This window comes from Schistocerca nitens, chromosome 3 (assembly GCF_023898315.1).
Source record: "Schistocerca nitens isolate TAMUIC-IGC-003100 chromosome 3, iqSchNite1.1, whole genome shotgun sequence".
NCBI lineage: Eukaryota > Metazoa > Arthropoda > Insecta > Orthoptera > Acrididae > Schistocerca > Schistocerca nitens.
This window is the reverse complement of record NC_064616.1, coordinates 279,475,838-279,499,220: the sequence shown is the minus strand read 5'-3', so window position 1 is coordinate 279,499,220 and position 23,383 is coordinate 279,475,838. Positions and strand designations below refer to the sequence as shown.

Below are 23,383 nucleotides of genomic sequence, written 5' to 3'. Positions count from 1 at the left end.
TGTACTCTGGGGCCTTGTTTCAACTAACGTCTTTCAGTGCTTTGTCAAAGTCACCATGCAGTAACATATCTTCCATCTCATGTTCATCTGCATCCTCTTCCATTTCTGCAATATTGCCTTCAAGTTCATCTCCCTCCATATTCTCCATCCATCTTTCAGCTTTCCCGTCTTTGCTTAGGACTGGTTTTCCATCTGAGCTCTTGATATTCATATAACTGCATCTCTTTTCTCTGAAGACCTTTTTAATTTTCCTGTAGGTGGTATCTATCTTTCCCCTTGTGAAATATGCTTCTAAATCATTACATTTGTCCTCTAGCAATTCTGGCTTAGTCATTTTGCACTTACCGCCAGTCTAATTTTTTAGAAATTTGTATTCCCTTTCACCTGCTTCATTTGCTGCATTTTTATATTTTCTCCTTTCATTAGTTAAATTCAATATATCCCATGTTATCCAAGGATTTCTGCTAGGCTTTGCCGTTTTACCTATTTGACCCTCTGTTGCCTTCACTATTTCATCTCTCCAAGCTGTATTCCTTTCCCCTGTTCCAGTCAATCATTGCCTAATGCTCTCTCTGAAACTCTCAACAGCCCCTAGTTCATTCAACGTATCCAGGTTCCATGTCCTTAATTTCCTACCTTTTTGCTATTTTTCTTAGTTTAGGGCAGTTCATAACCAATGAATTGTGTCCAGAGCCCACATTTGCTCCTGGAAATGTCTTTCAGTGTAAATTATGGTTCCAAAATCTCTGTCTTACCATTATACAGGGTGATTCATGAAGATATGCAAATATTTTAATGTTATTGTACATGTAAAACTAAAGACAAAAATTCATATAGTCATAGGTCCACAAATATTTAGTTATGGACTTATGGCTAATAAAAGATTTTGCCTGAAATTAAGCAACTTCGCTAATATGAAGCCATCGCAAAACTGTATGAGAGTAAAGTAAAGCATGATTTCCATTTATTTTATTGTTATTGATCTGGTGAATCTAACTAAACTTGTCCCAAACATGTATCTGCAGTAGTTTTCCAGAACATCCAGAGAAGCAAAGAAGCAATTTCATAAAATTTTTAATTTATTAACTACTTGGCCCAGTTTGATTTTTAAATTCCACACAATTGCACAAAGTTCTCAACAGAGGTTGTAGAGAATTTTAATTTTGGAAAAATAATGGTAATAATGTTAACTGAAACTGTATGAATGTGTCAGATAATCTGCTTTTATTAATACCATTGCACACATGAATTCATGTTAAACCAGAAAAAACAAAGCTCAGTGTTAAGGAAGTTGTATAGTGTACATACAATTTCACAATACATTCACAATAAACATTTCACTGGGTTGTTCTTAATTTTTTCTATTGCATTAATAATGCAAGCAAGTAATGCCTCATGTGTATTGACTTTGTCCTCATAAATGGTGTTAAATTGGGCAATCTGGGTGGCCACAGACATGTAGCACCATGACCAATCCATTTCTGGGGAAAATGTTCATTTAAATGTGCAGCAATGGCATTGGTGGAATGTGGAGGTATGCCGTCATGTTGAAAATACAGTTACAATTGCGTAGCAAGTGGACATCTTTGAGCAAGCGAGGCATTTCTTCTTGAAGGAATTGTATGTCTCACTAGTTAGACGTCCAGGGGAAGTGAATGGTCCAGTAAAGTGTGTGTTGATTATGCCACATCACACATTTATGCTAAATCGCTGCTGGAAATTGTGTTGTGTATTTGCTTCAGACCGTACATGCTCATTATGTAAACTGTTTATACCATCTCAAGTAAACTGTGCCTCATCAGTAAATAAAATGTGTTTGTGTAACTGCCGATTAGTATTTAACCAGTTGCACAACTCCAAGTGAAGGACAGGATCTCCCAGATGTAAATGATAAACTTTTTGTTTATGGTAAGGATACAGATTATTGTACTTCAGTGTACACCATATCTTAGATTGTGAAATTCCTAATCATTGAAAGGTACGTCATGTACATGGTACCCGGGCTACGTTGAACAGCATCTATAATATCTTCATCATCGTCTTCACTTATCAAGTGCTCATACTGATTTTGAACGCTAGGTAGAGAACCTCTCTCCCATAACATTCAAAATACTCCACTAATGGTTCGTGCATTCAGAATCCTTAGAGTTGGATAATGTACACGATATTCGTTAACTGCAGATATAGCATTACCATCACATTTGCCATAAACAAACACCATATCGGCATATTCATCTGTTGTAAATTTGAAAGGCATATCTATTTCATAAATAATGTACAAACTACAACAGTTACTATGTGGTTTCATTTAAATACACTGTTTTTATTATGTCCTTTCACTGAACAACACAGAAATTAAATCATTTCAAGGTGAGGAAATGGCAGAAACAACTCAATAATGGTTGCCAACAGTGACATAAATGTTTCTACAGTGTTAATGGAAAGTAAACAAATTTACTTGTATAATAATCTTTACTTCTCTGGATGTTCAGGATAACTATTGCAGATTCACGTCTGGGACATGTTTTATTCGATTCACCAGACCAATAACAACAAAATAAATGGAAATCATGCTTTACTTTAACCTCGTACAGTTTTGTGATGGCTTCACATTAGCGAAGTTGCTAAATTTCAGGCAAAATCTTTTATTAACCGTAACTCCGTAACTAAACATTTGTGGACCTATGTTTATATGAACTTTTTTCTTTAGTTTTACTTGTAGAATAACATATTAAAATATTTGCATATCTTCCTGAATCACCCTGTATAATCAATCTCAAACCCTCTAGTGTCTCCAAATCTCTTTTTCATATACAACCTTCTGTCAAAATTCTTAAACCAAGTGTTAGCAATGATTAAATTATGCTCTGTGCAAAATACTACCAGGCAGCTTCCCCAGTCCATATTCACCTACTTTGTTTCCGTCTTGTCTTTTTCCTACTATCAAATTCCAGTCCCCCACTACAATTAAATTTTCATCTCTTTTAACTATCTGAATAATTTCTTTCATATCATCATACATTGCTTCAATCTCATTATCATCTGTGGAGCTAGTTGGCATATAAACGTGCACTGCTGTGGTAGGTTTTGGCTTCATGTGTATCTTGTCTACAATAATGCATTCACTATGCTGTTCATAGTAACTTATCTGCATTCCTATTTTCTGATTCATTATTAAATGTACTCCTGCATTACCCGTATTTGATTTTGTGTTTATAACCCTGTATTCACCTGACCAGAAGCCGTGTTCATCCTGCCACTGGACTTCAACAATGTGCACTATATTTAATTTCAATCTAATCATTTCCCTTTTTAAATTTTTTAACCTACCTGCTTGATTAAGGGATGTAACACTCCACTCTCCGATTCGTAGAATGCCAGTTTTATTTCCCCTGATGACATCCTACTGAGTATTTCCCACCAAGAGGTTTGAATGGGGGACTGTTTTATCTGTGGAATATTTTACCAAACAGGATGTCATAATCGTTTATGCATACAGTAGAGCTGCCTACCTTCGGGAAAAATTATGGCTGTAGTTTCCCATTGCTTTCAGCTGTTCACAGTGCCAGCACAGCAATGCCATTTTGGTTGATGTTACAAGACCAGTTCAGTCAATCATCCAGACTGTTGCCCTGGCAACTACTAAAAAGGCTGCTGTCCCTCTTCAGAAACCACACATTTGTCTGCCTTCTCAGCAGATACCCCTCCATTGTGGTTGCACTTGCATATGGCTATCTGTATCACTGAGGCATGCAGCCCATCCCACCACCCGTGGATCTTGAGGGGGGGGGGGGGGTTAAGATATTACTGTATTAATAATTCATATGTATGGACCACTATACTCTATAAATTTCTCTGAATTATCTACAGAGCCTCCCTCCCCCCCCCCCCCCCCCCACACACACACACTTAAATGTAGTTACTTTTAGTGTTTTTGATGATATAACCCCACTTGGCTGCTACAGAAGTGTATCTTCCATATATCATATTCTTTACTATATATATATATTTTCCACGTAGGAAAAATATATCTAAAAACAAAGATGATGTGACTTACCAAATGAAAGTGCTGGCAGGTCGACAGACACACAAACATACACACAAAATTCAAGCTTTCGCAACAAACTGTTGCCTCATCAGGAAAGAGGGAAGGAGAGGGAAAGACGAAAGGATGTGGGTTTTAAGGGAGAGGGTAAAGAGTCATTCCAATCCCGGGAGCGGAAAGACTTACCTTAGGGGGAAAAAAAGGATGGGTATACACTCGCACACACACACATATCCATCCACACATATACAGACACAAGCAGACAATTGCCTGACGAAGAAATAATGACGTTAAAACCTGTGGGGAGCAGCTAAAAATGGTCAGTGATGTGCGAAAAACGGAAGTGGAAATAAAGTGAAAGTTATTAGAACTAGCCGAAATGCTTGTGTCTGTATATGTGTGGATGGATATGTGTGTGTGTGCGAGTGTATACCCGTCCTTTTATATCATTTGACAGAAAAATACAGTTGACATTTATTTATTTAATTTTCCTGGCTTTATCAGATGATGATGAAGATGAATATGGTAGGCTACCAGAATATCTGTGGAATGTGGCTATTAAGAGCATCCTCTGTAACCAGATTTTATTCCTTTAGCACCAGTTTTCTCATTATTATATTCATATGCCAATATAGTGTTTTGAAAGGTGGTTTCACATTATGTATGCTGCTTCCTATTTATGTTAAGTGTTTTTTCACAATTGCATCAATTCCTCTGCTCCCAAGGGTAGCTTCCAAAAATTAATTTCACATGTGGCTTGTTGTTAATTATTGTTATTATATATTCTGCCGGATTTTTCTGTATTGTGGTGTTTTCCTCTAACATAGAGCTACAGATATTCCAGGATAAAAATAAATACCATTTGGAGAGTTTCTTTGTATCTACTCTTTCATGATGTCCACGTGCTCAAAATTATTTACGGGCTTTGTTGATTTACTTACTTGTTGTTGAGAATGCTACCACTCAAAATGCATTTCTCATTTCTGCTTGTAGCCTTTTACAAGCTTTATATTTATTTGTTCATTTATTTTCTAAGGAATGCTGTCAAAGATATCTGCAGTGGATCCCAAGAAATCTCAGGCAGCACCACTCCTGTCATTAATATCAGAACAGTCTCTGAATTGCAGTAAGTAAAAAAAAAAAAAACTGCCAAGCTTTATCTTTTCTGCTGTGTATGTGTGTTATTATCATTGGTTTTATATGATACGCAAAAAAATTTACGTAGAACACAAGCTCAGATATGACAGGGATGGCAATACAGTTCATTATCTGATGTGAACATGAACCTTTACACTGTACAGAATTAACCTTATGGTTACATAAAAAAGTTTTTATTTTTTGATCTCTCAGAAAATATGCATTTGCTGTCCTGTCATGATGATGGTAGCTTATATCAGTAAAATATTCACAATATCATGAATCACTGCTCACTATGTAAAAGCAGTTCATTTTTCAAAGACTAGTCATGGTCATTGCTAATTAAAATATGATAACACATATTAACAGTATTTAGAGGTACCTTACAAAATGCACTGGCCCTACTTATTTATTAAGAAAAACTGTGAAATCACAACACTAATATATCACTGGAACTACACACTGAAACTGGTAACAATACTTATAATTACTTTATATAACTTGGACACCAGAAATTAAACTTGCTTTCAGGATAAACCAGAAAAACTCCTTTTGACATACCTTTACTACAGTAACAATCAGATTTCACATGGAGTTGCACAGCCAGTTTGCTTCCATTTAAAAACTTGTGAATAGTAGTCCACATGTAGGCATTGGAGAAGGTGGGAGAGCTACATCACAGAGGAGCACGATGGGTGCCAGGCCATAAGAGGCAGGTAGGGAGAGTAGGAGAGTGCAGTGGCAGGCATCAAGCTCAGTGCTGCATGCATACTCTTGGAGGAAGAGGAGAAGTAATGAGGAGGCAGCGGCAAGAACTGGGCACAGCTGTCCTGCCAGCACGAGGATGGACCCTACTGCTCTGAAGTGCAAAACACTGCATCCATCTTTCATCAATGCACTGGGTACTCTTTCTGCAAAAGGTCCAAAGTTGGCCTGTCAAAGCTCAAAGCATGTGACATCAGCTTAGCTTACTATATGGAAAGGTACCTCGGCTGTCGCAATTCCACACTGCAGTCCTATTGCAACTTGGCTGTATGGAAAACTTTTCCCAACTTATCCTGCCCAAGGCATGAAAACTATTTGAGACTAATAGAAATAGAACTGGTTGTGAAGTAGACGAGAGCTTGCTAATATAGGGAATAAAAGCACACTATTAGAGGGGCTTTGTAGAACATGGTTTGAATGGAGTGACCATCTGTTCATCTTGCCACAATTTTTGTGGAAAGCAAAAACATCATGGATTTGTTTCCAGCTCCCATGGCTCACTTAGAGCTGAGTGAGGACTTCACACAGGATGATATGGAGAATGTAATTCAAGGGTTATAGGTGGTAGTAGGGATATTGATGTCTCCAGTTCCATATTCAGAGGTAATATTTGTGATGGCTGAGTTAGCGAGCGGCCTTAGGGTCTTTTGTCTCATATTCACAAATCGTCCAAGAATCAGATGGAAAGGAAAGGCTGAGTTATAGAACACATGGTTCATGAAGTGAGCATTGGTATTTGGAGATGGTTTCACTAAGATACACAGTTTGGAGCACACAGATTTCAGTAAGAACAATTAGAGGGAAGTCACCTCTATCCCTTGACCACAGTGCATACAAGTGTTAAGAGTGTAATGCATACTGATGTGGCACCAGGAGTGGGGGCTTCTTACTTCTTTTAATGCCTTGCGAGTTACTGCGTTTGGCTCACGGTGGTTCATGGAAATTACAAGTGGTGGCAGTACCAAATTATCATGATAAGACTTTTGCCTGTTGAAATGTACAGTCACCATGTGGTCTTGTAATTGTAGGTCTGCATTCACAGGTGATAAAAGCAACAATATCTGAATCATTCTGTTGCATCTTTCTCCAAATAGCTTTAAGTCTCCTTGCTTACCCTCTAACTGTGCCTGAGTCTATACCTGCTGACAGCTTTTCTAATTCGAAAGGGGATCTTATATTTTGTCTACACTGTACTTCAAAAGGAGGGTGTCCAGTCGATTCATGAATGCAGATGTTACAGGCAAACACAATGTACAGTAAGTACTTCCCCCAGTCATTATTAATGTACTAAGAAAGCATCTTTTTGATTGTTTTGGGGACACACTCTATCCTGTAGCAATTTAGGGTCTTGTACGAATAGTGAAGACATAAAACCCCTCCCATGGTCAGTAAGTATTGTGTCAGTGCTTCTGAAAGGTAGAACCACTCGGGTGGTGGGCTGTGGGTTTTCTTCACTCGGGGACTGGGTGTTTGTGTTGTCGTCATCACTTCATCACGATTCAGGAAATTAGTAACACCAGACTGTGAAAAGACTGGGAATTTGTACGGGTGCTGATAATTGCTTTGTTGAGCACCCCACAAACAGTAAGCATCATCACCACCACATGGGTAATGAAAGCTTTTTCAACAGTTTCTACTTTCATATTAGCAATAACAACTGGAACTAGATAACATGAAAACTATTGATAATTGACAAAATGTATTTATCGTCTTGTGTTATTTGTAGAAACAGTCAAAGAATGTCTTAAAAACAGCTCAGAAGGTCTGGAGGCCTCAGGTAGAGTTACCAGTCAGATTCTATGTCTAGTCTGTTGTTCTCTCATGCACAAGGAACGCAAGCACAAATGTTACCTGCAGTATCACGTGGTCGACCCTTCCACCAACATTTTGTTGCAGCTAATGCATTTGTGGCCCACTTTCCACTACGACAAGCTTGAATGCTGTCATGACACTGTGTGATAATGTGGTGCTGGAGCATTTTCAGCATCACTAACCAATTCTATCGTGGGATTTTACTGTATACACTCACATCATCTGACATGAACTCTGGAAGAGCAGCAAATTGTAGACACTCTGCATTTTATTCCTGGAATGCCTGTAATTCAGAAATAAGTAACTCATCTGCTTGTAACACAAACTTTTCAGCTTAGCGCATTGACATTTTGGTGCATTTTGCCAGGCTTGTGGTAGACCTCATAATTGTATTTGGTCACCTTCTAAACCCACTCTGTCAGTTGACTATTTGGATCATTTAAATTTAAAATGTGTACCGTAAAGGTAGCGCATGAAGTAGTTTGTGATTTCTGCTTTGTTGAGCTGATGGGATGCACATCCAATGGGTGTCTCTACACCATTTTGCACCTAACTTAAAACACAACCAGCATTACAAGATAGAATAAATGGCTTTTCAAAGTCTGGATAAATTATTTGGGGGAATTTTGCCAGAACATCTTTAATTTATTTCATCGTCATTTCACATTGTGCTGTCCAGTTTAAAAGTACCCCTTTTCTAAGGAATTTTGTTAAAGGTTTCATGACAGTGACATAATCTTGTACAAATCTGTGGTAATAATTAGTGAGACAAAGAAATAAGTGCAGCTTTTCACATTTTTTGGTGCTGGTAAATTGTCAGCAGCCTCTGTGACACACGGATTTGGTTTTATCCCAGCAGAACTTGTTATATGGCCCAAGTATTGCATCTAAGACTCTGCGGAAGAACACTTTTCCAACTTTAAGCTTAAGTTGGCACCTCATAAATGTGATTATAAACTTCTTAGCCATTCAGCATTTTCCTTGTATCACCTGCAAAAAGACAATCATCATCAAGATATACAAACACATGGTGGCTTTTAGTCCATGTGGTAATAAATCTGCAAACCAATGAAAATTGGTGATGCATTTCCCAAACCAGAGGGCATTCTAAGAAACTTGTGTAGTTCAGAAGGCATGACAAAGGCCGTCATAGGCACAGTTGGAATATGATGATAGCCTGACTTCATACTTAGGATGGTAGAATATTTACAGTTTCCTAATTGGTTTAGTGTTTCATCAGTATGATGCAGTAGATGTGTCACTACTCACATATAGATACAAATGTGGTAAGTTTTCTTGCCGTCTATGGTGGTTTTGGGCCTGATAATGATAGGTGATAAGTGGCATAGAGCACAGCCAAGAGTCCAGAGTCATAACCAGGGTGCAGTCACCATCAGCAGCTGCAGTCAATGTCCTACCTCCAGCAACACTCTTCCTCATGCCTACTTCGGTGCTCACATTCCAAGGGTCAATGGCTGGGTTTGTAACACTGTAACTTCTGTAGTTTAACCCACTCATGTGTGGCAACCGCCAGACCTCAGTTACTGGTCCCATTCTATACGCTTCTGTGTGACATAGAAATGTGGCATCTTCCATGTGGTCAACACCAGACAGCTGTATTTAAACTGGCAGAGCCAACCTGTCATCATCAGTACAGCTGGGTCATGTCATGTGACTCAGCCTGTGCTGATCACCACTGTATTCATGATGTAGCCACCACCACTGTTACTGGGATGCAAACCACTGACTGTCCAGGAACCTGGCAGCTAGAAGTCTGCCACCATTCTCCAGCCTGCAATTCCATGTTCATCACCCTGTCAGCCCTGCTGCGTGAGCCTGCCTAGCCCAGGCTACTGGTGAACGCACTACTGCCCGCTGTCCTGACTTACCAGCAGCCAATTGATGCTGTGCAGAGGTACTAAAGCTGTAGTCTACTATGCATGTGGATCACCTGCATAGGCGCATCTCACCTGAGCACTCAAGTCTGAGGGTCATCATCTGCTGCCTGCTATCTGCCTGCTTCAGGCACACATCTCTGTTTATTTATGTTTTGAAGTAAAAGGTTTTAGCAACAAATTGGCTAACATCATCTCCTGCACCTCTGCATACCTCAGCAGAGAGCTGCTTGCCTCCACTTCCCTGCTACAAGTCTCACAGAGCTCAGAATGGTTCACTACTGCTTGCTTCCACACTACCCTCCATTTGTGAGCACACAGTGGGCACTTTATCCATTCAGAATTGAAACAAAATTTTACTTGCAACCAAACAGAAGCATTACAAACAATCAAGGAAGGTAAGGTAGTACGAGGTAGGCAGCACGCAGTGACCACTAGGCAAGGATCAGGAGCCAGGACTGGTGGGCATGCTGTGTGTGGTGACGTGGATGCAAGCTCTGGATAGCTGGCAAAGAATTTGCTGACCTAATCAGCACAGTTTGGGCATGTGGCTCCGATGTGTTGTAGCTTGGCTTCCTGCCACATGAAACCAGCATAGCTTGATGATGACCTGGACCCAGTCTCAGCTAGATTTTGACATCTGGGCAGTGGCACATATTGCCACGACAATTATGTTCTCTCCTACAGGCCAAAACATGGAGAATCCTACTTCAGACACCAATTTGTACAAGTGCTCAGTTGTGTCTGGAATGTCTACCAGAGTAGTTATAATAGGCAAGATTCTGAATATACTTTTGTATGCAGAGTACAGTTGGGTGCACCCTGGAGTTGAACAGGCCACTAGTCAGTCAGGATAGCAAAGACAGGTCCCATTTGGTTATGGAACACAGTCTGAAAACCATTAGAAGAGAGAGGAGAGGGAAAGACATCATGCTACATTGAGAGCTATGACCAGAGAGAGAGTCTGTCTGTTGAGCACTGCTCCAGCCATGTTTCGCAGCCAACAAATGATTTTCCTCCCATGCTCCCCATGGGTCATTCAGCTGTAGCATAGGGGAACTGGCATTCAGTACCCCACTGAAACAAACAACTTTATGCTAATGTGATGCTTCTGCCTGGTACATAGGCCACAAGTGTTAGTGCAGAAATACTAAAAGTGAAAATTTTGAGAAAAAAAATTTTTAATTGACAATAAAAAGTCCCAGTAATTACTATAATGGCATCAGCTTGCACATTTGTGATGGAAATACAGAGAGAATATCTTCAGGAATATCAAAGATGGTTTTCTCAACAATGGCTGCTCTTTATATAATAGACTTTTAGGTGTTCTTTTACACATTATGCAAATATGATTCGCTTCTGACTTGTGAATGTTGATACAAGCAAATTAACATTTATGAAACCGTATAAAAAGAATGTCCAACTCTATAGCCGAGTGGCCAGTGTAGGTGTCTGCTGCACAGAGGATCTGGGTTTGATTCCCAGTGTCCACCTCTATAGCCAAATGGTCAGTGCAGATGTCTGCCATGTAGAGGACTCAGGTTTGATTCCCAATACTGCCAACAATTTTTCCCAATGGGGAGACTGGAACAGGATCCTCTCAGCCTTGTCATGCCTGTTGGGGAGCTATTTAATGGAGTAGTAGTGGCTTCATGTCTGCTAGCTTACAGTGGCCAGGAGAGCAGTATGCTGGCCACATGCCCCACCATACCACATACAACTGATATTGTCAGCTGTTGGATGATATGGTGTTCAATCGAGCACAAATGGCCTGTCTGCAGCCAGAACTTCAGAGTATATGAAAAGAGTTACCAAGATATGCCAATTGGCCATTGAGATGGTTATGAACATCGTGATGAAAATGTCGAAGTGCACTGCCATTCTATTGAAAGATGAAGTCAATAGTGTTGATGTCTACCTATAGGAAGAACCATTGCTGCAGCATGTCATGTTAATTAACCATTGTCATGGTGTTTTTAACAGAGAAATGGGGAACCATATACCTTTTTTGCGTAAAATGGCACAAAGTAAATTACTTTTTAATGTTTCTGTTTATGTTCTGCAAGGGAGAGGATGTTTTCTTATCCCCAAATCAATATATTACATATATTCATCTTTCCTGAACTCTGGAAAGTTGCTTCATCACCAAACATTAACAGTTTCTGGAAAACACATTCTTCTATTAACCTGACGACAAAGGCTAGTGTAGTCCTTTGTCAGAGTTCCTCAGAACTTGCCTCAGTGGTGGATTGGAGGCCTCCATTACCAGACGTTTTGCATTGCCAACAGAACTGGTCTCTGTGGTATACTTCTTGGCTAGCTTAGTTCATGGATTTGTGAGGGCTTTCTAAAAAAAGTGCTAATGTGTTCCATTCCAGATTCTGCTGGTGACAGATGCCCACTCACTGTTTGCTTCTAAATATAGGTTTTCTTTAAACTGATTTTATGACTTTGAAATTGACTTACCACTGGGTGAGCTTCTACAGATTTGGTCCACTTACCATTGGCTGAGTCGTCTCCAGATTTGGTTCACAAATGACACCTAGTGTTTGAAACATAAAGGTTTTTGTGAAAATCTAAAACATCAAATGTTTTGTACGCCCCCCCCCCCCCAAATACTTAATGCCATTTCTTTAGCTGTACCGCTATTGCTACCTATACTACTGGTGAATAAACACAGCAGTGTTGCATCATAACTGGATGTTCATGACATGGTGTAATCATGCATTGGATATACAGTACCTGTTGTTCGTCATGCTGGCCTATCCAGAAAGGAAGCATTGTCTTCCTGTTTAGGGCATGGATGGTGGAACAAAAGATTGTGACAAGATAGACCTGAAGACATGAACTGGGAAGTGGTGCTGCAAACTCCATTGCCTAGTAGTAGCAAAGACTTGCTGAAGTGGGTATACAGAAGGGCTAAGCAAGTAGAGTGAAGCCCCGCCCAGGTGTTGTCAATGATGGGGCTTTGGGCATGGTGAGGTCACGTGGGCTGTAGTGTTAGTGACCACTTTGAGTGCAAGTAGACATGTAAATGAGATAACTTCAAAGATGAAGTAGCTACAGAGACATCTCAGAAAAAAATGGGTGAGACAAGCTGCAACAAATGGCTCTGTGGCTGATGACCCCTGGAATCATATCCACCTTTGTAGTTCTACTGTTAAAAAAGTATCAAGTTAAAAGGATTGATGACTGTGTGGTAGAAACTTCCATCTGTAATAGTTTCTGAGTACCCTGTTCTTCACAAACTGTGTGGGATACCAGAGTGATTCCTGCTGCTACTGCCACCTGAGAAATATACATGCATCCATCAGTTGGATTGTCCATAAATGCATCACAGCAGATATTGTAAATTGTAGGGTTGCGATGGGTTTGATTGTCAGATCAATGTGTCCCATATGATGTGTTGGGCATAGTGTATGTCTGCAAATTTCTGTAGAAAAACCATCTTTTTATTTTCCCTTTCTGCTGATACCATTTTCATGGTAAGATATGTTCTACCTAAGTAAATACTGTCTGAAATTGAGAACATAATTTTGACTCAACCTGTATATAAACTAGTGAGCAGTGACAGTTTTGTATGGGGCAGTATATATTTTTTTACTCTGATGAATCTACTTTTCAGAAGAGCAGATGAAAAAGTGAAAGTTTTTGAGGTGATAAGCCTGAGAAATAACTTGACAATTGTCTCTCTGGTGATGAGATTAAGAAACAAAGTAACTGAGTAATTATGTAGTTAAAATTAAATTTAGTAAGTAACCATTACAAATCATTACGGGTTGAAGTAGGTGAAATGAAAACATTATTGGAAATTGCACAGTCCAGTAAAAGGATGGTGGCATTTATAAGTGAAATCAGTCCATAAAAGGAGAATAAACTAGTTCAGTGCATGCTTCAACAATGGCTCATTGATCTAGATACTCTCTTATAGCTTCCAGTGTGGTGCTGCTGCTGGTTCCTAATTTACATTCTGCATCATTTAATGTATAATCTCAGTGCATTCATGATGGTTCATATGTCTTTATGTTCATCTATTGTTCTCTTCCATAATAACAAAGGCAGCAGATATCTCAATCTATTGATAATAGGTGTAATTGTTCTTTATTTCCAATATGGGTTTGATGATATTTTCAGATACTTGTCAGTCCTATTAACCAATGTCTTTCTTTCCATTAAAATATGTAATTTGATCAGTTTTAGATGCTGGGAAACAACATTCATTTGTGGTTAAGGGTAGCAGTAGCCCTGAAGAAGAATTGCAAGTGTTGCGGAAAGAAGTTGAGGTATTATGAGTTTTATGTGGAAATGTACTAATTTATCAGATGTTATAGAAAGCCATTAAAATGTACCTTTCTTTGCTAGGATCACTGGACACCCCTCCCTGTACGTCATACAATTACAAAAATGCTGCTTGGACAGCGTTATTCTTTGGAGCTTTATCGTTCATTAGACAGTAAGAAGGAACTTCTAGATGAAGCCATTGCACTGGGTGATGGGAATGCGGTGCTTGCTGTAAGTATATATGCCCCCCCTCCACACACACACACACACACACACACACACACACAGAGAGAGAGAGAGAGAGAGAGAGAGAGAGATTATTTAAATGTGGCAGTCTGAATGTGCTAGATAATATACAATATTTATATCTTAATGGACTTGAAGCAGAATGTTGATAATTTTTAAGACATTTTATGCCAAGAAAGGAAACTGTCATAAAAGAAGTAGTGAGGCAACTATTGTTAATACGGGGATTGCCCAGAAAGTAAAGCATTGCATTGTTTTTCCTTCAACAATTCTTTATTGAACATAATGAGAATTACACACACAAAAGAATGGTATTTTATTTACACACCCTATTTTTCCACATAATCTCCATCTCATTCTATGGCCTTTCTCCAGCGCGAAACAAGGGTGTGTATGCCCCAGCACCAATCCTTGTCCTGGTGACGGGGCCAGTGCTTCACTCTGTTAATCATCTCCTCATCATCCTCAAAATGTCTTCCATGAATGATATCCTTTAATGGCCCAAACAAGTGGAAGTGCTAGGGGGCTAGATCAGGCGTGACAGCTGTGGGTGGTCTCCCCAACTGTTGCAAATTGTGGAGCTCCACCGAACTGCCTTCTGATGATCACACCCTCCGTGCCCAGCAGCTAACTGTACTTTTGACTACAGCAGATGCTCCATAGACTGTGCTCAAGCATTTGTGAATATTCTGTGCAGTTTCTTTCTCTGGAGTGAAAAATTCAATGACGGCACATTGCTTGTAATGTACATCACCTACAGATGCCATTTTGAAACTGTCCTGCAGCTACGCTACCTGTTGGAAGTGACAGAAACTTGGCGTGTTCACTCAGGAGACTTCGAATAACACATACATAATGTTTCACATTCGTTTTCAAATGAGAAATAAAAATGTGGTGTGCATTACTTTCTTGGCAACCCTCCTAAAACAGAGTGAATACTGATGCACTAGCATGGCCTATTTGATCATAAAGAAGTCTCAGCGAAGCAACATAGAAAGGAAATGCTCGTACTGTGTGGAAGATGGAAAAAGAGAGAGAGAGAGAGAAGAAGAAGAAGAAGAAGAAGAAGGAAAAAAGAAACCAGAGCATATAATTGAGTCAATACTGTAGTCAGATGAATTACAAACTTTTTTGAAGTTAAAACACTGTTTTTCTATATTGTGGGATGAATGAGATTAATGAGAGTCTCAATAAACATATGGTTTGAGATGGAAAGTCATCAGAACAATGCAGTATTATAATTTTTGCAGCATCTATATCAACATGTAATTTATACAGAATTTGTCAGGTGTTAGAAAAAAATTAAAGGAAAAATTGTATTGAGAGCAGCAGTAGTGTTGAAAGCAGGATTTAGTATCTCCACCAGTGGATGTCACAATGGAGGCAGATGAGCTGGCATGCATAGCGCAGTGGAATAGTGTAGAAACCTGCCATGGAGGGTGCATATGACATGTAGTATGGGCAGACCCGCTGACAGAATTGTTCACATGCAGGTGGCAGTAAGCTGGGCGTGTCAGTGCTAACGCTGAGTGCGACCACCACAGAACATGTTGTACTGAGTGGTGTTGTGAGTGCTCAGTTGTCAGCTGCTCACACTAGCCACATGCTGTGCATGTCTCTGCAGGATTTCAGATTTTCTAGTTCACTGTAGATTGACTCGCATGATGAGTTTTCATTTCCTTTTACAGGGTTCTGTTCCCAGTTATTGTCAAGCCTGTGAAGTACCCATACCAACATCGTAGTGTGGCAGTGTTGTCACATCTGTGCATGTACTAAAAGGATTTATCAATGTATCCATACGTTTTGTGGGTGTTTAATATACATTGATCAGCCAGGAAATTATGACCATCTACCTAATAGCCTGTATGTCCACCTTTTGCATGGATGACAGCAGCAACATGTTGTGGCATGGAAGCAATGAGGCCTTGGTCGGTTGCTGGAGGGAGTTGGTACCATATATGCACACACAAGTCACTTAATTCCAATCAGTTGTGTGGAGGGGGGCAATAAGCTCTGACAGTATGTTCAATCACATCCCAGATGTGTTTGACCTGGTTCATATCTGGCAAATTGGCGGCTAGCACATCACTCGAAACTCACCACTGTGTTCCTCAAACCACTCCATCACACTTTGGGCTTTGTGACATGGCATATTATCTTGTTGAAAAAACCACTGCCTTTGGGAAATGACCATCATGTAGGTGTGTATGTGGTCTGCAACCAGTGTACGAAACTCCTTGGCAGTCATGGTGCCTCACAGGATCTCCAACAGACCCCTGGCTGCCATTGTGAATGTTCCCAGAGCATAATGAAGCCACCACCAGCTTGTTTCCATCGAGGTGTTAAGAAGCTGCTCCCCTGAAAGATGACGGATTCGCCTCCTACCATTGGCATGGTGAAGAAAGTATCAGGATTCATCAAACCATGCGACGCTCTGCTACTGTGCTAACGTCCAGTGCCGATGGTCAAGTGCCCATTTCAGTCATAGTTGCTGATGTCATTGTGTTAACATTGACACATGCATGGGTTGCCGGCTGTGGCGGCCCATTGTTAGAAGTGTTTGATGCATTTTGCATTCAGACAATATTGTGCTCTACCCAGTATTAAAGTCTCATGTTAGTTCCACCACAGTTCGCCACCTACCAGTCTACCCAGACTACGACATCTGATATCTGTAATGAAGGGTTACCACTCAACCCCATGACATCTGGACATGATTTCACCTTGATTTTGCCCTGTGTTGAAGACACTCACCATAGTGTTCCTCAAACACCCAACAAGTCATGCAGTTTCCAAAATGCTCATGCCTAGCCTCCGAGCCATCACGATCTGCCCTTGATCAATTATCAGCATGCCCACTGATACTACGTGCATCTTGGGTATGTCTGACTGGCAGTTATTCCTCCCCAGGTGATGCTGCTATCACCTAAACAAGTTTATATCAATAGTAGGTCATTAGTCATAATGTTCTGGTCTCATCTGCCTGTTTTTGTGTTGTTCATTAAACACTTTTAGAATTAAAACCTTCCTTTTTCTGTGATTGCCCTACAATTGTTTTTCAGGTTTAGGTAATTTTCTTCCAGTTGTATGTGATAGTCACGTATTATACTGAATGCTTTGTTAGTGACTTACTACTTCCTTTTGACCTCTGACACTTGGACTTCCTCATTTGTGTTTTCTCGTGTACTCTCTGCTTTTGTTGTCCTTACAAATTATTTACAAGCATAGTAAAAGCGTAGTATGCACAATCATACACCATCTCATCCCAAAAACAGACACACAGAATAGGAGGTAGCATGGAGTCATGCATATTTTACTGTAGATGTTCATGGAAACTTGTGTACTCGAGGACCACTGCAAGATCTTGCAGTAATTCGCGAAAGAATAACTTCTTATAGGTTATTGCTAAAATGATGAGCCTTCATTGTCAAATTCTAAGATCTGAGAAAACTGCCCCTCCTTCTGTCCTTTTCCAACCCATACTTATTACCTCCCTTAGGAAGTAACTAATAGTTCCATAAGCAAGGAGTATTTGTTAAACTTGTTCATGTGACTTTGGCAGAACTGGAATTTTGCCTCCAGAAGGTATTGGTCTCCCATTTCACCTCTTTGTAAGAAAGACAGTAAGAGACTTTGTGGTGCCCCATTTTGAATAATCAGCTTTTATACACAGGGATCCATCTAATAGGTGAAATTGACAGTAAAAAGCCACCAGGGTGTAGTAACCTAGAGAGTAGTTGCTTCAGAACTTGCTACAAAATGACCTAGTTAGGTTGGTCGCAAAAAGTAGTTCCACTTTTGTCACTCGAGTGTTTTTGTCTATGTAAGAGTTTTTAATTAGGCTTTAGAGAAAGTAGCCACTCGTGGTTCACTGGACTGTGAAAGTAAAACATGTGCTTCCGGCATCGATAAGGTCTGTAGCTTGGCGACATGGACCTACGGTTTAGGTGCTATGTTGGTAGAAATATTTATCTAGTGATGAATCCTCAGAAGAATAGGGAAAGCAGTTAATCTGAGAATAAATTATTCCATAAGTTTTGTCACTTGTAAGTTGCCATACCACATCAGCTAATTCGAAAGTTGCTGTAGGAATGGATGGTTTCTACCAAGCCTTGAGATCAGCCACACACTACTTAGATAATGACCAAAAATGTTATACTGATGAACCATTTCTAATAATGCTCTCTCTCACTCGCCTCATTATTGAAACATATTGGTTACCAGTGAATTCCTGCCATTCGGTTATCCAAGCAGTCTCTGCCGAACTTGTTCTTCCGTTCCTTTTTTATAACTTATACACTTTTTGTCATATTTTCATTCCTTCAACTATCTGTACAACACTCCTTTGACTAGTGTATGTGGTGTTACCTCTTGTCATATAAGTTGAGGAGAAAAACTAGATATAATTTCACCGTGCCACTAGAAAAAGAAATGTGATTTTTTGATATCACCATTCTGAAAGGAAGTTTTCATGCCAGATCTCACTTAATATGACCTAGCTGATTTAGAGTATATGAAATGGAATGTCACTAGAGCAGAGGCAGTAGTTTTACCATTTGTGGAATGTAAACAAAGTGCAGGAAGGAAAAACAAATTTGGAAGTTACTGAATTTATGGAACTTTGATACCAGATGAGAAGGGTTTGAAACTTCTCTTCTGTGCAACAGTTGAGGGCAACTGCATAAAAATATATCTTAGCTTTCTGTATAATTGCAAGTGTGATGCAAGAATAATTTGATAAGACACTGTCAAAATTGATGAGGTGTGAGGCCAATATGAGTGAAGAATTTTGTTACCTTGTAGGATAGGTTACATTAAACTATTAAATTCTTTTCTTTGTCAGTGGTATATGTCCACTTCCACATAATCTTGGGTAAAACAGTTTGAAGTACAAATGTTGATGGTGTTGGGACAGCAACCAGCCACAAATTTACTTTTGAGTTCCTTTATTCAAAGGAAACCGTTACCGGTTTCAAATCGTTGTGATTCATCATCAGACGGTTTTTACACACTTTCTTTATGACATTTGGTGTGTTTTTATAGATTAATTGTCCTAAAATATAAATAAAACATAATTATAAACACACTACACACAGATGGTTGCGTTACAGTTTTTCGTTGCATGTGACTTACGTGAAACATCGGTTTCGAGTGTTCGATTTCATAACATGTTACATCGGTTGGACGAAGGAACTCAAAGTAAATTTGTGGCTGGTTGCTGTCCTAACACCATCAACATTTGTCTTCAAACAACAGCCACGGTCTCCATCATGTCATCATATGACAAAATTGCAGTTTGAAGTACCTCTGGAGATGTGAATTCTAGGAAGGCCAAGATGAGGACAAGTATAATGTGCCTAGCAGTGGTGATTTATGTCATATTTGGTGCCAGGTGCATTGAACAGCCAATGGCAGCTTTTCTACATTTTCTGGATGTGGCTGAGGTGAAAATAAAATGAAGATAATCTCTCTCTGATGCTAAACTGTATGCTTTCATTGGGAAAGGACGATTTTTAACATGTGTGAAGGGCTTACACTGATCAGTATGCTTTTGTATAAAATAACATAATATGCTACACACTCAGTACTTAGCCTTCAGGGCACAGTGGTGGAGTAACTACACTGTTGTGAACTAATTTTTTGGCAGATTAAACCTATATTGTAATGTTTAGTGCTGCAATAATTTTAGTTAAAATATCACTAAATGTCAATAGTCAGACCTAAAATTTCTTGGAATTTAATCCATGCCATTAACAGGATTATGAAACTAATATTTTAATATTGTTATTACAGGTTGTTCTTTTTCTTGTTCGCACCCTGAAGAAATCACTCTTCTACAGCATACTTGCAACTCGCCCAGCTGCCGTTTCCCAATATGTGCAATATCTTACAACTCGTATGGAGGTCCAGGAACTTACTGATTTACTGACGTAAGTGTTACAAGTATAATTTAGTACTGATTCTGCTTGACAGATTTGCTTGTTATACGCCTTTTGCACTAGAGTGTAAATTTCCATATTGACCTTGAGATAGGTATACATAATCTACATGGCAATTATTTACTTATAATATTGTGGGTGTGAATTGCACAGGTCATCCTAAATTCTCTCTTGTTGTTAGCCACAAACTTCACAAGGAAAAAAAAAATGTATTGGCATGTAATAAGAATTTTTAGATCCTTGAAGGGCCAGTGAACATATTGAATTTTGGGTATTATGAAATATAAGGGACAGTCGAGTGAATATGAGACAGATGGGAAAAAAGTAAGTAAACTGTTCATTTTTTCAAAAGTAATGATCATAACTGTTAATGTGTGTTGGACCTTCCATTGAGCTACAGACCCCCTTGAAGGTGTCCTCCGGAGACGGGGACGAAACATTGGAAATTGACACAGAATTCATCAACCGACCACGGCATAACAGCCCGGATAATTATAATGGACATGACATTTCCGGCTGTGAAGGTCTACATTTTAGTATCATAACTGTTAATACATTTATCCCACTGTGAGCAAGATGGTCAGTGCCTACATGGAAAAAAAGTTTGTGGTTTCCTGCAGAACAATAACTGTGCCCAGGTGTGAACTCTTCATCCAGAGTGAATCTATGGCTACAAACGTCTTTCTTCGGAGCTGCAAAAATATGGAAATCGCGTGCTCTAGATCAGGACTGTATGGAGATTGTGTAAGGGCTTCTCGGCAAAACTTTTGCAGCGAAGTCGAAACAACCTTGGCATCATATGGGCCCAAACCAAAGTTCACTCCATATCATATTCAAACTTCTGCTGTGATAAAGAGACTCCACTGTAGTATTATCTTAGCCAAACCAGTAGCACATTTGCATGCACTACACAGATCACATCACGACTTACTCAGACCGACCCTGGGCCAACTTGTATGCTGGATTCTGGTGTGGTTCCATCTAAGGCTGCTCCTGATGTGTAGCACTATCTGATGGTGGCACCACTGTGGTCAACAGTAATGTTGTGCAGCTACTTGGTTTCTGCAGCAACATTGGATAGTGCCACTATGCGGACCGCACAAAATCATATTGAGACAATTGCTATCATATTGAGATAATTGCTGTCATCAACAGGAAGTTAAGTGGACGTCCCATCATAAACATACTGAATTTACAGTTATTACCAATTGTACGAGGTGTGTCCAGAAAGCATTGCAATTTTTTAACCAGCAAATTAACTATAGGTATTGTCACAAACGTTTAATATTCTTTGAAGTAGTTTCCTTGATCATCTACACACTTTTTCCAGCAGCTCTGTTATGAATTGTACGCATCCTGGAATGTTTCAATGGGGATCCCACTAAGGGCCCTTGTCATGACATCTTGGACAACTTCAGTCGACCCAAAATGGAATGCCTTTCAGGGCGGTCTCGATCCTCAGGAAAAGAAATATCTGAGTCAGCCTTGGATTTTGCTGTCTACCTGCATACATTTTAAAAATATCTTTGGGAAATATTTGAGTCACAATCACACATTATTTATCGTCCAATATCTCTGTGTATATCATTTAAAATGTAATTTATTCTTCTTTCTTTCAGAATGCTGGGGCAAAACAGAGAAGCAGCAGTAAGTGCAGATAAGTGTATGATTAACTATCTATCAATTTTTTTTTCATTAGTTATGTACTACTGCATCATTAAAGATTACTTGTAATAAAATACAGTTTTGGGTTAAAGTAGTGTAAGAAGTGTTGTCTTCATTTTAAAGTTGAGGAATTTATCCGAGATCAGCAAATAGACGTTTGTGTTTGTGAGTTTTAACTGAAAAATACCTTATTTGTAGATTTAACTGTATGTACGTCTGTGCCAGGAAATTTTGAACTGCTTATTAGAATCTTGATTCTCATCTATGATATCTGTCAGACAGAGATTTGACTTTCAGGTGATACTATTTTAAATTTTTCTCACAGATTATGACTATATAAATAATTTAGAAACATTATTTGGTTTACACAATTTAATTTTGGAAGTAAATTTTCCAATGTATGAAGAGCAAGACAGTAGAACTTTGATTCATAATGTATTGATTGAAAGATTTGTTTCACAGTGCACAGTTCATTAAAATATAACAAAGTGCATTGTGATGTATGCTTAAAAGTCAGTGAGCCCAATTAATGACACCAAAGCAAAATATTTAGATAATATTTTCAGTATTAGACTTATGTATAGTAGCTTATAAGCACTAGATTTTTCTTACATGTCCGTTGCAGAAGTTCTTTTAAGGTGTTATGAGATCTTTCTTAACTTCTGTATCCATCCATTCAGTTCCACAACAGTGCTGATTTGGGGATTCTTCCATCTAAGGCTACGTATGCCACTTCTTCACCGTAGCCTGCACCATCATTTGAAATGTGGTCATGGTAGCTGATCTTCAAGAATTCACCCCAAGCATCATTGGTGAAAAACATTGGGCTTGTGTGCCGATTTTACTGGTGTTTTCCAGGTCTCACATGTGTTTATAGCCATAGATAGGATGTTAGAGGAATGCAGCTGAAGCTTTGTGGACATACTTATAGAGTCTTAATTGCCATTTGGAGGGCGTTCATTGGAAGATTGCGAAAGCTTTTCCAATTCTGCTGGTGTTGGCTGCATCTACATCCTTGATGTTACAGATAACACTGCCAAGATATTGAAATTGCTCAACTTCTTGTAGTATCTTCTGTTGCACTATGATTGTGCACATTGTTTTTGTTTTATCACCATTTATTTTAAGCCCTACAGAACTGACCATTCCATCCAGCTTGAAAGTCATTAGTTGTAAACATTTTGATGTTTCTGCCAGAAAAACACTGTTATCAGCAAAGTTCAGATTAGTTAAATAAGCCTAGACTGCTCATTCAGGCATATGCCCATGTTGGAGCTCTCCATAGATTTTCTCATTATGAAATGTATGACTAATATGAAAAGGAATGGTGACAAAATGCATCCTTGCCTGACAAGTGTCAGAATGAAACTTCCTGGCAGATTAAAACTGTGTGCCCGACCGAGACTCGAACTCGGGACCTTTGCCTTTCGCGGGCATGTGCTCTACCATCTGAGCTACCGAAGCACGACTCACGACCGGTCCTCACAACTTCACTTCTGCCAGTATCTCGTCTCCTACCTTCCAAACTTTACAGAAGCTCTCCTGCGAACCTTGCAGAACTAGCACTCCTGAAAGAAAGGATACTGCGGAGACAGTGT

At 39.4% G+C, this 23,383-nt stretch overlaps 1 protein-coding gene across 2 annotated transcripts in view; it reads left to right on the top strand.

Annotated features, from left to right (window-relative positions):
- LOC126248244 (spermatogenesis-defective protein 39 homolog) overlaps positions 1-23,383 on the top strand; it is a 122,831-nt gene that overhangs the window by 23,864 nt on the left and 75,584 nt on the right. For both annotated transcript variants that reach the window (XM_049949094.1, XM_049949095.1), the window contains 5 exons: positions 5,082-5,171; positions 13,849-13,937; positions 14,017-14,166; positions 19,975-20,111; positions 21,740-21,767. In XM_049949094.1, the coding sequence (XP_049805051.1) occupies positions 5,082-5,171; positions 13,849-13,937; positions 14,017-14,166; positions 19,975-20,111; positions 21,740-21,767 (494 nt within the window). The remainder of the gene's footprint in view (positions 1-5,081; positions 5,172-13,848; positions 13,938-14,016; positions 14,167-19,974; positions 20,112-21,739; positions 21,768-23,383) is intronic.